The sequence below is a fragment of the Lissotriton vulgaris genome, chromosome 4_1, assembly GCF_964263255.1.
Source record: "Lissotriton vulgaris chromosome 4_1, aLisVul1.2, whole genome shotgun sequence".
NCBI lineage: Eukaryota > Metazoa > Chordata > Amphibia > Caudata > Salamandridae > Lissotriton > Lissotriton vulgaris.
Window position 1 is genome coordinate 1,749,782,488 of NC_141691.1, and position 15,945 is coordinate 1,749,798,432.

General features: G+C 44.7%; 1 protein-coding gene across 1 annotated transcript in view; it reads right to left on the reverse strand.

Annotated features, from left to right (window-relative positions):
• RGS22 (regulator of G protein signaling 22) overlaps positions 1-15,945 on the reverse strand; it is a 1,820,811-nt gene that overhangs the window by 889,134 nt on the left and 915,732 nt on the right. Inside the window, exon 12 of the mRNA XM_086966055.1 lies at positions 5,463-5,577. Within this exon, the coding sequence (XP_086822181.1) occupies positions 5,463-5,577 (115 nt within the window). The remainder of the gene's footprint in view (positions 1-5,462; positions 5,578-15,945) is intronic.

Sequence of the window (15,945 nt, forward strand, 5' to 3'; positions counted from 1 at the left end):
GAGTCGTCGATGAGGAGGACGCCGACGATGCCATCGTCGTCGATACCGTCGTCGTCGATGTTGAGACGGTTTTAGGCGATGAGGTGGTCGCCGATTGCGCCGTCGTCACCGTAAGCAGTGGTTGCTTCCTAGGGACAGGAAGGTCCTTGCTAGATACGGCAGGCTTGCCCTCTGAAGCCTTTTTAGACCTCTTAGGAGGGGTCGCTGAGTGGCCAGGCGAGGAAGCCCTAGGCCTCTTCAGGGAAAGTTGTGAGGCGACCGACATGCTCCCACCCTCGGAAATGAGGTCGGTCGGTTTGTCTTTGAGCCTGTTCAGCCAGATAAGAAGTCTCCCTTCCCGGTCTTTCTGGGTTTTGACGGAGAACTTACGGCAAATCTTGCAGTCGATGGTCTTGTGGTGAGGGTAGAGGCAATACAGGCATTCCTCATGTTCGTCGTCCACGTGGAGCCTTAGTTTACCACAGGAGGCACAGGGACGGAAAAGTGCTCTTTTCTTGACGTCAGCCATAGTAGAAAGTCGAAAAAACTGTGAAGTTTGGAGAAAATACGATATTCCTGAGGAGAACTCAGGTGGAGACTCCCTAGCACAACGTGCGGTAGAAAATCTGAGAGACTGAGGCTCCTCACAGGAAGGTTCTAGAGGGAGGTAGTAGCTGATTGGTTGTTCCTTTTGTTTTGGTCCTTTTTTTACAAAAGGACACAGATAGGCTACCAAGGTGGGACCCTGGAGCCTACTCTATTTGGTCCTTCCTGCATAAGGACCTAGATAGGTTACTAAGGTTAGACCCTTAGACCTATTCTCTTTATGTATGTCTTAGGACATTACTTTTTTATGTACCGGAGGCTCCCGTCTCGACGACGGGGAATGATTCAGGCATGTGAATCTATGAAAGACACCCAAATACTGGATAAACTGGAGATATGTATTTGCATCTTCACGATCTCCACTGCATAGAACCGGGCCGGGCCTAGATTACCTTTTGCTTTTAATCCCCGGCCGCCCGCCCACTACCCATGATGATGCCTGGCTGCATACCATTCTATTCCACCCAGACTGGAACCGACTCACCTGCGGGTGGCAGAAGTCAGGGCAAGGCTAGCCAGGAGCTAGAAATAAGTAAATTATGGCCAGCGGTCAAACGGTGCATCTCAGTAGCCTCTGAGATCCCTCCCCTCCTCACCAGTCAAGCGGCAATGCGCATGACAATTGGTCACCAGCCCCACCCTAAGGGTGAAGGGTAGGACTGCGCATACGCGGTGGCGGAGACGTCTGCGCACTGCTCACCATTACGGCATTACCATGTTTTTTACCATTTAATTTTTTTGAAGTCTAGAGTGAGCGTAAGTTATGTAACAGTTAACCCCCTACCTATTAATTATTTACCTATCCCAGAAGGAGGGTCACGGATGTGTAGTGCTTGCAGGCTCTGCTGAGGGGGCCCCTAAAGCGCGGGGCGGCCCTGCCTTCCCCGTTTAATTTATGAAGTCTAGTCTAGAGTGAGCGTTTCGTAACCTAAGTTACGTGACCTACCTATTAATTAATCCCGTATCAAAAAATCCCTAACGGTCACAGATGTGTGGTGCTTACTGGCTCCGCGCTGAGGGGGCCCCTGCAGCGAGGGCCCCCTCAGCCCCAGTTACGCCCCTGGATCCAGGAGACTGAAAGACTCGATGTGCGGGCAGAGTTGCGCTTGGACGCATTTTTCTAGGAGCTTAGCCAGAGTAGGGATGTTGGAGATGGTTGATATCTGATCTGTCCGAATCAGTTTTTTTTTTTTTAGAATGGGTGAAACCTGAGCTGCTTCTAAGCATTCTGTGAAATTGCCTTGAGATAAAGAGACGTTGACAAATTTAGTCCGGAGGGGCATGAGGGCCTCCCTGATATCTTTGAAGACCGACGGTGGCAGTGGGTCGCTGAAGTGATTAGACGGGTTAATGCAAAGAAGGGTTTTGTAGATGTTGTTTTCACTGAGGGGCGAGAAGGAGCCCTACGTGGCTATGTTCTTTGTGCTAATTCTGGGAAGCTTTGGTTGCTCATCACTGTGAGAAGTTGGCCTGGTATATGATGCTCATTAGTTCTAGTGATCACCTTGTACCATGCCAAGCAACCCTTATGATGATTGGTTGTAAGTCAACCTTATAGACCAGCTATCCTAGTAGCGTGGACAAAGCAGTCTTAGGCTAAACTCTGTAAAGGCATGTGAAGCAAGCTGTTTTACCATACACAATCCCCTTGAATACCAAATGAAAGGACACCACACAGATATATATTGAAAATATATATATATTTATTCACTACAATTCCCCTATACTCTTTATGAGCACAGAAGCAAATGCGTTAAAGCAAAACACAGTTTAAATACACAAAAGTTGCATAATATGGATGAGCCCTAGGGGCCACCTAAACCATATACTAAAATAGTGGTATAAGAACCACCTAGCTGAAAGGAAGTAGGCCTAGGGCCTTGGGAATCGCTGGAGCTGTTCGGGACTAACAGTGAAGAAGTCGGGAAAGGCCCGCGGGACTCGGGTGCAGCGCTTAAAGTGCACGCATACACCAATGCAATGTCAATGGTGCGTAAAAGTTACAAAGTTAGTGTTTAAGGAACCTTCCGAGTGACCTATAAGGATGAAACTTAAGACCTAGACACTAGAGGTTTATACCAGTGTAGGAACACCGGCGTTGCTGAGTTACCTCACCCACAGGAAGCGGGTGCACAGGTGCGAAGTAGTGTCGGGTTTCGTCACGCAGGTCGATGGTGCTTGGAGTTGAAGATGCTGCAGGCGTCGAGACGAGAAGAGTTCCGGTGGATCCAAGGGTAGATTTGAAGTGGTGAAGACCTGAAAGCAGAGGGGACAATGTTCAAAGTCACTAGCCAGTGACTACCGTGGAACCAGGATGGAACCAGGCGATGTCGGGTGCAAACAGGCGATGAGGTGTAGCCTGTCTCCTCAGCCACGTGGACACGAAGAGGTCGAGGACGTCCAGGAGTCGATCACGAGCTGTCCCACGAAGGCTCTAGCTGATGGCGGTGTCGGCAACTTGATTGGAGCAAACAGGCCTTGGCTAATGCAAGCCACGCAGGAAGTGAAGAAAGCTTATCACTCGGACCAGCAAGGTCAGAGCGGGTGCTCCTTTTTACAGGAGCGAGGGCAAGTCTGGAGCAACCAGACCCGCATTGTAAATTGTAGGTTTCGTCACCAAGATGGCCGCGAGCCACGTGGCAAGTGGCCGGGATGGCGCGTCGAGTGGCAAAGTGCAAAAGGGCCCCATGCAGATCGTGGAGATGCTGGGGGGCTGATCTTCGGTGCAAATGCTGCTCAGTGGTGGGGCTTCTCAAACCCAGGAGCACAGCGTCGGGTTTGAGAAGCCTCGGGTGCTGCGGAGTCAGCTTCTCTGGGGTCTTTCGAGATGTCCGGTCCCACGTCTCTCGGTGCCTCCACGGGTCTCTTCTTTGCAGGCACTGTGGATCGGGCTCTGAGATGTCTGGGAGTCTGGGTCTCGTCGGACTCTGGGCTCGGGCTCTGGCAGGAGGCGGCGGCAAAGCAGACGTCGAGTTGTTGTATGGTGCCTGTGTTCACAGGGTGGCCACTCCTAGGCCACAAGGGAGATGCTCTTCAGTCTTCTGTGCAGCAGAATGTCGAAGTCCAGTCGTCTTCTTAGTTTCAAGTTGATTTCAGGATGATCTGAGGTGATCTAGCACTGCTCCCACTCTTATTCCCAATCTGAGGGGTGGATCACCTGCTAGGTCCCTCCTCTGGGTGGGACCAGGAAGGGGGGCGGTTACACCCCCTTTCCTTTGTCCAGCTCCGCGCCAGGACTGGGGCTGGAAAGCCCCAGCACCGGTTTGGACTGGCTTATGCACGAGGACACCTTGTGTGCCCCAGGCATGTCTGATTCTATTCAGCCCAGTCCTACCCAATACACAAAATCCTGTCTGGGGTGGTGCTCGCACCTCCCAAGGCAGGAAACCCTTTGTCCAAGCCTCCCTCGCTGGAAGGACTCCCAGCAGCAGGAGGTCAGACTTCACACAAGTAAAGACCATGAACGCATGCAGTTTGCTCAGGAGCATGTAGGATTAAGTGGACTAACAAAGTCAAACAAATCCTCAAAACAGAACTGTTGAGGGCAGATTTTGAAACACTTCACTTACAATGTTCCTTTTCCCCTTCAGCTAGGAAACTGTGATGCATACCTCTTGCGCACAGGACAACCCAGAAAGAAACAAGTGCAAACCCAACAAACAGGGCACATTGTAGAAAACATGACACATTGCAAAAGCAGACAGTGTGCACAAGTTTGCTGAATGCAACCACTCGCAAATTATTAGCGCACTACATCACAACAAAGAACCCAAATGAAAGGAAATGCAATTCGACTTGTGAGACGCATCAAAGGGCAGAGATTTGTAGCAGTTTTGCGACTTTGATACAGCACCATTTTTTTAAATAATAATCCGAAAGTAGGTTATTTTTCTTCAAAACACTTAGGCCGCCATTACAAGTAGCCTGATAAATTCTGATATTTGTGGTAAAACCTATTGTCTCATGCAATTCAATTCTTACTTTATTCGTCCTTCCGAAGAAGGTCATAAAAGATACACCATGTTAAAAACATCCAATAAAATCATACACGTCTCAACAATTCAAAACTCATTTTCCATTTAAAAATAGTACAACTGCAAGCAAATACTGCAATTTTTTCTTTGAACTAAAGTGACAATGTAAAGCGATTAGGTTAATAAATAGCAGCAGATAGTATCTAATAGTGCAAAAGACAACAGCAGCCATAAATAGCAGCAAATAAATAACCAATAGTACATGAATAATAAAAATCAATCCTATAAAAATGTTAGCAGCAGGGGTGTAATAGAGGCCAACTCGCAATGAGGGCCTTGACTGTTTTAATGAATTTTCAGGATTTGAACATTTTATGCATTAATAAATGGTAAACACTGGTTACATTGTGATTATAATGTGTTGTCAGTTGGCTTGCCACGAATACATGGCGTGTGCTGCCTTCAAGCAAGGTGCTGTACTCGTTTGGTCAGTGGCAGCCTCCAAAGTACGACATTGACTAGCATACTGATTCTCTCTGCATTATTGTACTAAATGATGACGACTGCTCTAGGAACTAAATGGCCTATGTACAATCTTAAGCCATTTCTATGATCTAGGCCCAGAGCTGTACATTGTTTAATAAGCTTAGAAAAAGCAATGCTAAAAAGTCTGTGTTTAAAGTTCCATTTTCAGATGAGTAAGCCTTAACTCGCCCAATGTTTAATAAAACTTTACACATGGCACAGGCGAGGGCCTTTTAACTAGACTTTGGATAAACGACTCCTATAAATCACACTGTGAGTATCATACGTGGCCTGCTGCCCCAGAGGTGGTTGTTAAGTGCTGAACAAGCTGTACCTGGCCCAAGCACGCACTTAGGCACTGTCTAAAGTTCTACTTACCAAGAGCAGGTCTTCTCTGATGTCCTGCACCGTTGGCTTCGGCTCCACACTCAGAGAATCATCCCTCAACTGAGATATGCGCGACACGTGGCTGACGTTGGATGGGGGCCTCGACCTGTGGGAAATATACATTGCACAACTGTGTCAATCCCACTGCAGCGCTCTGTACAGCTTTGACAAGTGCCCAGCACACATAAATGGTTCAACCTTCACAGGCAGTAACAGAAGCCAAACCCTGGGGCAAACCTTTATTTCTTCCTTTCTTGACATAATCCGAAAGAGAACAGACAGTCAAGGCAAAACACAAGTCTTTATGAGGAAAAGAAGTAAGTGACGAATCTCCATTTTCAATTACATGTTCCCCCTCATGGCTGATGGTAGAAACTGGGGGTGGAATTAACAATGTAAATACAAGTTATCACCCGTCCCACACCTCCAGAATGGGGAATAACACACAGACCCAAAAATATTGAGTCCAATTCAGCATGTTTTCCCATTTTCGGGGGAAATAACAGTCCCAAAACTGCAATGATTTACCACCTGCACAGAGCAAATGCTAAATATTGCAGTGGCTTCTTTCGAGGGCCTCGGGAGGGCACTCTTCTTTTCATTTCAGCTGGGGGAAGCTTCTTCGACTCACCCCATGCAACAATATGTGCATGTGCTGACTGGACACAACCACGGCCGATCGCCCCCATAGCACCATACTGAAGTCCAGGCCCAGGACTACTGGGTCCATAGTTTGCAGACTTGACAGCATCAGTTCCAGAATGATGCACCGGTGGAGCAGCTTCTCCCGGGAGATAGAGCTCCAGGGAACTCGTAATGGAGCCCTCATTTTCGGTTCTCATATGTAGTCCCCACCCACATGCACCTCTGTTCGTAGGAGGATACTCTTGCCTGCAATGCACGTGGTCCATGGCCGAGCTGGGACTTTAAGCCCTTGCATCTGCTATCATTGTTCTAAGTAAAACTCGGAGGGCTTTCTTCATCTCAACCTCTCTAGCTCGCTCCTCTATTCCCACTCTACAATACTCGTTGGCTTTTTAAGCAACAGACCCAGAGGAAACATTTCTCTGAAGAGCATGCATTTCTTGAATTACTAGAAGTTTCCACTACCACTTTGTTCCTTTTCTTTGCCTCTTAAAGATATCTCGATGATCGTTTAAGTTAGAAAGTAACCTTGGTTGCATCTGATTTGATTACTTTTTGTGCCCCTACGTTTCCTCCACACATGAATAGAAGTTCATCCACTGACACTAAATCCTGTCTCATTCACATGCTGGCGTCACTACCACCAACTATATAGAATGGAAGGTATCTTTAATGGTCTCTGTTTCTTTATATTTCTGGGGGGGCTGCTGTGTGGAAAACTTTTTAATGACCTGATGAACAGGTCTGGAAATATTGGGTCTCTTTGTTTACACAATTCAGTGGTAATCCTAAAGCTGGCACGCTTGGAATAAATATAGAACGAGTCTTCCAATTTGTGGAAACCGCCACAGCCAAGTCTCCATGTATGCAACAATGCCACCTCCAATTCACATCCGTGTTATTATAATTGCATTTATATAGCTCTTATTATCCCTGTTGAGGCGTTGAAGCGCTTTTCCCCAAAGAATTAGTGGTGCATTAGTATCGGGAGATATGAAATTAATTTGAGCGGTGGACATGCAAGTTTGTTATTTGAATTGAAAATAGATTGTGGAGGGATAGGGAAGGGTTTACATTTACATAGCACTTGCTACCCCTGATGAGGTGTTGAAGCGCTTTTCGGTGGGTAGCACGCCACTCCAAAACCTAAACAGGATTAGTGAGGAATTAGTACAGGGAAGTCTGAAATTAATTTGAGTGGTGGAAATGTTACTCTGTTAGTTGGATTGAAAAAGGATCGAGGAGAAACAGAAGAAGGAAGGGTCTAGAAAGGGTTTTTTTGGGAGCTCATAGCAGTAGGAGGTTTGGGATGAGTAAAGGGGAGGTGGAGGGGGGGGCAGTCAGAGTGAAGGGTTTAGAAAAGATTGTTTGGGAGACCTGAATAGTAAAAGAGGTACGAGACAGCGGTGGTTGGTGAAGTGCTAAAGTGGGGGGGGGGGGATACAATTATTACTTTCATTATGCATGCAATCACAGTTTTTCCAAATTGTATAGTCAACACCGACATGGACCACATCGACGTTATAAGAAACAGGAGTCACAATGAGAACAGACGATCAACCAGAATTTGTACGTTCGACAAGGTGGAAATAGACAATTTGATTCCGTCTTCATCTCTTAGTATCAAAAAGGAAGATAATCCATTGCAGTTCACAAAAAGCTAAAGGAGAAAGTACAGGTAGCAGAGTGGCTAATCACCACAACTCACAACAACTTAAAACTTGCCAATGAATTTAACTACATGGTGCTGATGTTAACCTGGTAACCACTGATCGTTTATTGTTTTGTCAGCCAGGGGCATGCAGCTTTACGATTTCATACTTCTCGAACCTGGTATGCATTTGGAGGGGCGTTTCCATCACTACAGTGCTATTTGATCAAGATACCCCACTCCAACTCAATATTGTCTTTAGAGGTTCGTGGGATATTTTTAATTGAAGGAATGAATTGTCGTCTGCATATCCTACTGTTTATGTCTGAGGCTGTGCTGAGTTTATGTGGCCATTCTGGACCCTAGAAATGTCGCCTGGTTGCCTGTGTAATTGTTTTATTTAAGTGGTACTTATTCTACTTATCTCTGATAGATAAAAGATTAAGTCCACATACCAGAACTTTAACCTGACCACTGCACGTTGAACACTGTTAACTGTGTAGTAGTAGTAAAATAGTTTATTGAATTAATCAATTGATTACAATAAAAATGTGAATCATAGCATATATCGTTAAAGATGGTCTAATAGTTTCGCTGATTATGTGCAGTTATGTCTTTTTGATTCTGTATGCTCACGACCTCTGGGCTTTCCTGATTATTGTCAACAACTATTTGTCATCCTGGACTCCTGAAGTTCCGCTGGTGCTCTGTGTAAAGTCAATAAAATGTGTTTATCAAAAAAATGGTATTGTATAAAGATTCTGCAATTAGAACTTACAAGTTCAGTACATACACTTCAAAGTAAGAGATTCTGTATCTTTCCAACTTCAACAATACTTTACATACATTACTCAACCATCTACCACTGCATTACCATCATCCTTATTGCAGTCTATTACTTTTTAATGATAAAATAAAGTGCTGGTGTGCCAAGTGTGCATAACAAATGCATCTTGTTTACAGCAATTACATTCAATACACATACACCTCCTAGTATTAACTGTTGTTTATGTTCCAACTTTTACAGTAATTTACATATATTGTTCAACCATCTATTGCTGCATTAATGACCTTCTTTATATCAGTCTATTACTTTTATTGATATAATAAAGTGCTAATGTGCCAAATGAGCAAAGCGCACACAATTCATTGCATCTAAGCAGCTGGCCCTTTGCCTCCAAAAGAAATTCCGAAACTCTTTGTTGCATCCCTTTCTATACGGATAGTTACGCAGATAATTCTTAAAGGCCTGATCTAAAAATGTCAACATCATTATTACTGCACGACCTTCTCTCAACCTAAAACAGTTTCTAACAGCATCTGTAGTTGTTCTTATTTAAGCATTTTTAAACAAGGAGCAAAAATATATTATCCATATAGACAACAGTTTAGGGCAGAAACATATAATGTGTAAAAGAGATTCGAGGCTGTATTGTCTTTAAGATCTGGGTTCCATTTCCCTTTGAATTCCCAGATCGGAACATAAAGCAGTCTATATCTTAGAAATTTCTTTTTAACATGGCCAGGTAGATGTGGACTTAAATATTCTTGGCACTGTGCAGTATAATTGTCAATTATTAAATCCGTATGGTTGTATTTTGCAGCTAGAGACTGATTCAAGGTTCCCTGCCTGGTAGGATGAGATCTTTCCCGACTGAAAAGGTAATTTGCCCCAAAGCCTGTAGGTCAGGCAAGTCATAAGATCCTAGTCCTGTCAATATAGCGTGCAATTCTATATCTTTATATATAGGTCTCCCAACTCTTCAAATATTATATGTTTCAGTGACGATGGAACAGCCTTAGATTATTCGACAATATAATTCACAGTACTCATGTAATGCAATGATACCAAGGACTTTAGTCCGAGTTCCAATCTCATAATACAGCGAGGAGTTGCCAACCTTAAATGCAATAAAGTGGGTACGCATTTCATGAAAGTTTTTTTAAAGCTGAAGATAACCTAGTTACTCATTACTGGGGATGCATATAATAAATATGGAACTAGTTTCATATATAGTGCTTTGAGTGATGAGCTAAATGCTTTCCCTACAAACATATTCATGAATCTTAATACTTATCTAGAAATTACAGCTGATTTAATTTTTCTGCTGGCCAGGTGGCTTGACCAGAATAACTTACTATCAGTAATAATTACTCCAAGGTATTCGTACTGGTTCACTACTTTGATCGATTTCTCCTAATGCCCACCCCCTAGCTTTTGTTAGCTGTCCAAAAGTCACGATTTTTGTTCTGGACATGTTGGCTATTAGGCCATTTTCCATATTATAAGTATGTAGTTGATTCAGTTGATGATGTAGTCGTTTCGGTGTCTGGGACAGCATCACTATGTCATCTGCGTATACCAGATATGTTATTTTTGTATCTCTTAACTTTGGAGGAATACCCTGATCAGACTTTAATTACATATTCATATCAGCAATGTAGACAGATAATAAAAACGGAGCAAGGATGCAACCTTTGTTATGGTCATTTTCTGTACAAAATTTAGGTGAAAGTGTATTGTTATTTGTTAGCTTTACCTTTAGCCATGTTTCGGAATGTAGTTCGATAATAAAATACAAAAGGTTTCGGTCGATTTCCCATGCTATAAGTTTGTTTCACAGCCTTTGCTGATTAACCTTATCAAATGCTGTTAAGTAATCCATGAAACAGGCATTAACAGCCAGATTCATCAAGCGAAATGCGCTCGCAAAAGGGCCAGATTCTGAGAATCTGGCCCTTTGCGAGTGCAATTTTTGCATTTGGGATTCATCATCTCAAATGCAAAAATCGCTAATAAAGAATTCACAAATTTGCGAGGATTAGCATTTAAGGAATCTCTATTAGAGATTCCTTAAATGCTATTCATGAAACATTTTAAAATTGCGAATTCGCAATTTAGGAGCGCTATTTACCACAAAGTCAAACCTCGTGGTAAATAGCGAAAACTTAGAAAAATGTATTTAAATGCATTTTTCTAAGTTGCATGTTACACACACACATGTCCTTTGGACATGTGTGTGCACAACATCAGTGTAAATTGACATTTCAGGGGTGCTACAGGGTGTCCTTTGGACACCCCTGCACCCTTGAGATCGCATCCTTATTTGCGATTAGCAAATTGCTAATCGCAAATAAGGAATAACTCCCCATTCATTCCTATGGGCCTGGCCTTTGGCCCATAGGAATGAATGGGGAGTTATTGCTAATCGCAAATAAGGAGGATGTAGGAATCACAATTTATTTTGCGATTTCTACATGAATCCCGATTTGCACGTCCCTAATAGCGATTCCTTAATAATCGCTATTAAGGACTCGCAAATCGGGACTTTGATGAATCTAGCTGATAGTGTTCTTTTTTGCAAATGTGCTTTTTTCCCAAGAAGGGCCAATGCTGTGATGAATGAAAAAGAATTTCTAAAGCGCATGGCTGCCCTTGAGCGTCCCAGCGCTACGTGTACACACAGACAGACCTCCTCTGAACCGCATCCCGAGATGTTAATCATTCTGGGGGAAAAGGAACGTTTTCAGAGATTTTCGGAATCTGGTCAAGTTAGGTTCTTTCCTCATTGATGTTGGGAGGGAGTTCCATAGCTGGCCCGCATTTATTGAGAAGCGGCGTCCTCCGGCCCTTGCTCTTTTTGCTCTCGGGATAGCTACCAGGTTTTCCTCGCCAGAGCGGAGCGTTCGTGATGATTTGTAAGGGCGGATCAGATCTCTGAGGATCGGAGGGCCTGTGCCTTGGAGGACTCTGAACACTGTACAGAGCGCTTTGAATTTCACTCTCGCTCTTATGGGCAGCCAATGGAGTGCTTTCAAGGCCGGTTTCGCTGACGTTCTTCTGGGTGTATTCGTCAGCAGTCTTGCGGCTGCATTCTGTGCCCTCTGGAGCACGTTCAGGGTGTATTCTGGTGCAGCCAGGAAAAGGGCGTTGTTATAATCCAGTCTTGACAAAATAAGGCCCTGTACCAGCAATTTCCTGGAGTCTAGTGGGAGTAAGGGCATAACTTTCCGTATTGAGCGGAGCAGCCCATAGCAACACCCTGCGGTTTTTTTCGCCTGAGTGTGCATCGACAGCTCCGGTTCAAGCCAGACGCCAGACGCCAAGACTTTTTATGGATCCCTTCGGGGTCGGAGGATCTCCTAAGCAGGCCGGCCACATACATTTGGGGAGGGAGGTGCAGAGATTTCCCAGCAACATCACCTCGGTTTTGGAGGCATTAAGCTTGAGTCTTGAGTTGGCCATCCATGCCATGATGTTGGTAAGGCAGGCGGCAAACTTCTCACCGTGGTTTTCTGCGAGCGAGAGCGAAACAATCAATTGGGTGTCATCCGCGTACGTTGCGAGTTTCACTCCAAAGGGTGCGACCTCCCCCTCCAGTGGGGCCATGTAGATGTTAAAAAGCGTGATGTTATCAATTGTTAAACATCCTGGACGAAATCCGGTTTCTGTTGTTGGAATTGGTCATTTTTCCTCTGCCCAGAGCCTCAGTTTATTCTAAAGATGTTTGGCAAACAGTTTCCCTTCGAAGTCTAGTAGTGCTATCTATAGCTGATCGGGTCCAATTCTTTACCTCGCTTATATATCGGATGCGCAATCGCTCCTTTCCAGGAAGATAGAACTTTCCCTGACTTGGTTACCTGTGTGAACAGCCTTTCTAACAATGAGATCCAAAAGATTATGTTTAACTTGACCAGATCTATCGGATACCATTTGGTCTAGATGCATTAGATGAGCGGAAACTTTTTATTAGTTAAGTTATTTCTTTCTTGGTTATATCCGGAAGTATTCCAACAACATGTGACGGTGTATAGTGACAAATGATAGTTGATTTATACAGAGCTTTGATATAGGTTTCCCATTTATTGCTTGGGATAAACATATCATCTGGCTGCTTATATGAATCGGTACTATATCCCACCGGGGACCAATAAGCTAGTTCGTTCCGAACTGAAAAAGATTGATGTAGTTTTGCATTAGCATTGTCCTCTGTATCCCACTTTATTTGTATTCTTAAATTCCCTCTTTAAGTCATGCAACCTAAGATCACGATCCTTAGACATACGAAGTTTTAGTGTATGTTGCACCATCCTGCAATATACTCTCTTGGATTTAATTAATTGATGAGTATTGGTTGATATTGCTATATAGGTTTGAGGTTTCTGTAATTTAGTCACCAGTATCAATAGTATGTTCTTTAGTATGGATTGCCAGGTGTTCATCCAGTCACCCCCTGCTTCCATCAGCCCAAAATCTTTTTGAATACATGATGTCAGGGCTCCGTCTAGGTTAGACGCCTAGGGGCCCGATGTAGGTGTCCATTTATCGACCGGTAACGGCCGATTTCGGCCGTTACCGACCGGTAAATGGACATTCCTGATGTAGGTGAGCCATTTTACCGATTCGGTAAATATACCGAATCTGTAAATTTACCGAATCGGTAAAATACCGAATCAGTATTTTTACCGAATCGGTAATTTCCTAATGTAGGCGGGACTCTTCTGAGTCCCACAGGCCAGTCAGATTCGGTATTTTACCATCCAATCCTATTGGATGGTAAAATACCGAATACAGGTGTGCATGCACATGTGTGCATGCACACCAGTGCCATGTGACACACAGACATGCCCTTAGGGCATGTCTGTGTGCCACATGGCACACGAGCCTGAATTCAGGGTGCTAGAGGGTGTCAAAGTGACACCCCCTGCACCCTTGCAAAATTCGGTATTTACCGATTTGGTAAATACCGAATCGGTAATGCCCATTGATTCCTATGGGCTTCAATGCCCATAGGAATCAATGGGCATTGGTAAATACCGATTCCTTCCGATTCGGTAATTTTTAAAATAAAATTACCTACATCTGCCCTTCTCTTTTTGACCACTTCTTAAATACCGATTCGGTATGATTCAGTATTCATGAAGTGGTAAAAAAAGATTTACCTATATCGGGCCCCTAGTCTTTTAGCATATTGTTCCAAATTAACAAGTTATTTACCTTCGGTAACGCTTTTTCTGGTGGATACAGTATCTGCCTGTGGATTTCTCACCTTGTGAATATCCCCTGCGCAGCAGCCATTCGGAAACTTTTGTAGCTCTCCAAGCCGGAGAGGTCATGGACGACGTCACAGAGGGTACGACTCCGCTCGCGACCCCGCTGACGTCACTGAATCCATAATAGGGCCTTGTCGGCGTGATGACGTCAGTTCCGCCCCTTTTTTCCGTGCCCCCGAGGCACACGGACAGACGGACATAAACAAGTATAATATAAACAATACGCAGTACTTAAACCAACACAAATAGTGTGAAAACAAATCAAAAGGTAAAAACAATTAAACTTTCCATTGTAAAATTCAACATAAATACTTGCAGGTATAGAAGAGTGGACAGTGGGGAGGCGGGTGGGCAAGTGAGGAATCCACAGGCAGATACTGTATCCAACGGAAAAAGCGTTACGGAAGGTAAGTAACTTCTTCTTCTGATAGATACATCTGCCAGTTGATGACTCACCTTGTGAATAGAATCCCACAGCAGTCCCCACTCCCGGAGGAGTGTGTCCACACTTTTATAACAGAAAATCTTGAAGGACAGAACGCGCAAAGTGGCCGTCACTCCTCACTTCGTAATCTAAGCAGTAATGCTTCGCGAAAGTGTGGAGGGAGGCCCAAGTTGCCGCTCTACAAATGTCCTCTACAGGTACACCCCTAGAAAAAGCAGATGTAGAAGACTTTGCTCTAGTAGAGTGAGCTCTTATACCCTCTGGAGGATCCTTACCAGCCAGGGCATAGCAGATCTTAATGCACAAGATAATCCATCTTGAAAGTGTGCACTTGTGCACCGCTCTTCCTTTCTTGCAACCAGCAAATCCAACAAAGAACTGGTCATCCACACGATAGTCTTTAGTCCTATCTAGATAGAAGTTCACCGCCCTCTTAGGGTCCAGTCGGTGAAGCCGCTCCTGCTGCTTGGAAGGGAGTTACTACCTTAGGCAGAAAAGCAGCCCTGGTCCTGGGTACCATTCTTTCAGCATGAATAGTCAAGAATGGGGGTTTTGAACTCAGAGCTTGCAGCTCACTTACCCTCCTTGCCGAGGTAATTGCCACAAGAAAAACAGTCTTAAAAGACAGAAGTCTCATTGGACACTTGTGAAAGGTTCAAAGGGTGAACCCATCAAGTAGATTAACACAAGATTTAGGTCCCACTGAGGCACAATAAAAGGAGCAGGAGGGAATTTGTTGGTAAGAACCTTAATGAAACGTACCACAATAGGTGACTTAAACAAAGACAGCTGGTCCGGCAAACAAAGGAATGCCGACAAGGCTGATAAATAACCTTTTACAGTTGACACAGCAAAATCCTGCTGTGCTAAAGAAGGAGCAAACTGAAGTATATTGGACAAACGGGCCCTTAAGGGGTCAATAGATTTCTCCCTACACCACAAAACAAATTTGGACCACCTATAAGAATAAATTGACTTGGTGGAAAGCCGTCTGGCTGAAAGTATAACATCCACCACGTCAGGCGGGAGAGAAAAAGAATTCAGGTTGCCCCGTTCAATCTCCAGGCATGAAGGTGTAAGCTCTGGAGATGGGGATGTAGGACCTGCCCCTCCATCTGAGAGAGGAGGTCTGCCCTGAGAGGGAGATGGAGCACGAGGAGAGGTGGAGAAGATCTGTGTACCACACCCTTCTTGGACAATTTGGGGCGATCAATAGGACTTGGGCCCGGTCTTGGCGAATCTTCCTCAAAACCCGAGGAATCAAGGGTATGGGAGGAAACGCGTAAAGGAGTTGCAAGCCCCAACTCAACTGAAACGCATCCCCCAAAGCTACCTGCATCGGATACTGGAGTCTGCAGAATGACGGGCAGTGAATGTTCTCGTGAGTGGCGAACAGGTCCACCTGAGGAGTTCCCCACGTCCGAAAGACATGACGAACTACCTCTGGATGAAGCCTCCACTCATGGTCGGCTAAGAACTGCCGACTGAGACTGCCTGCACGTACGTTCAGAACTCCGGCCAGATGATTTGCCATCAGACAAATCTGATGGTCCTGAACCCAGGACCAGAGACGCAGAGCCTCTCTGCAGAGACACTGCGACCCTACTCCTCCCTGCTTGTTGACATACCACATCGCGGTAGTGTTGTCCGTCAGGACTTGAACCGAATGACTGCGAAGG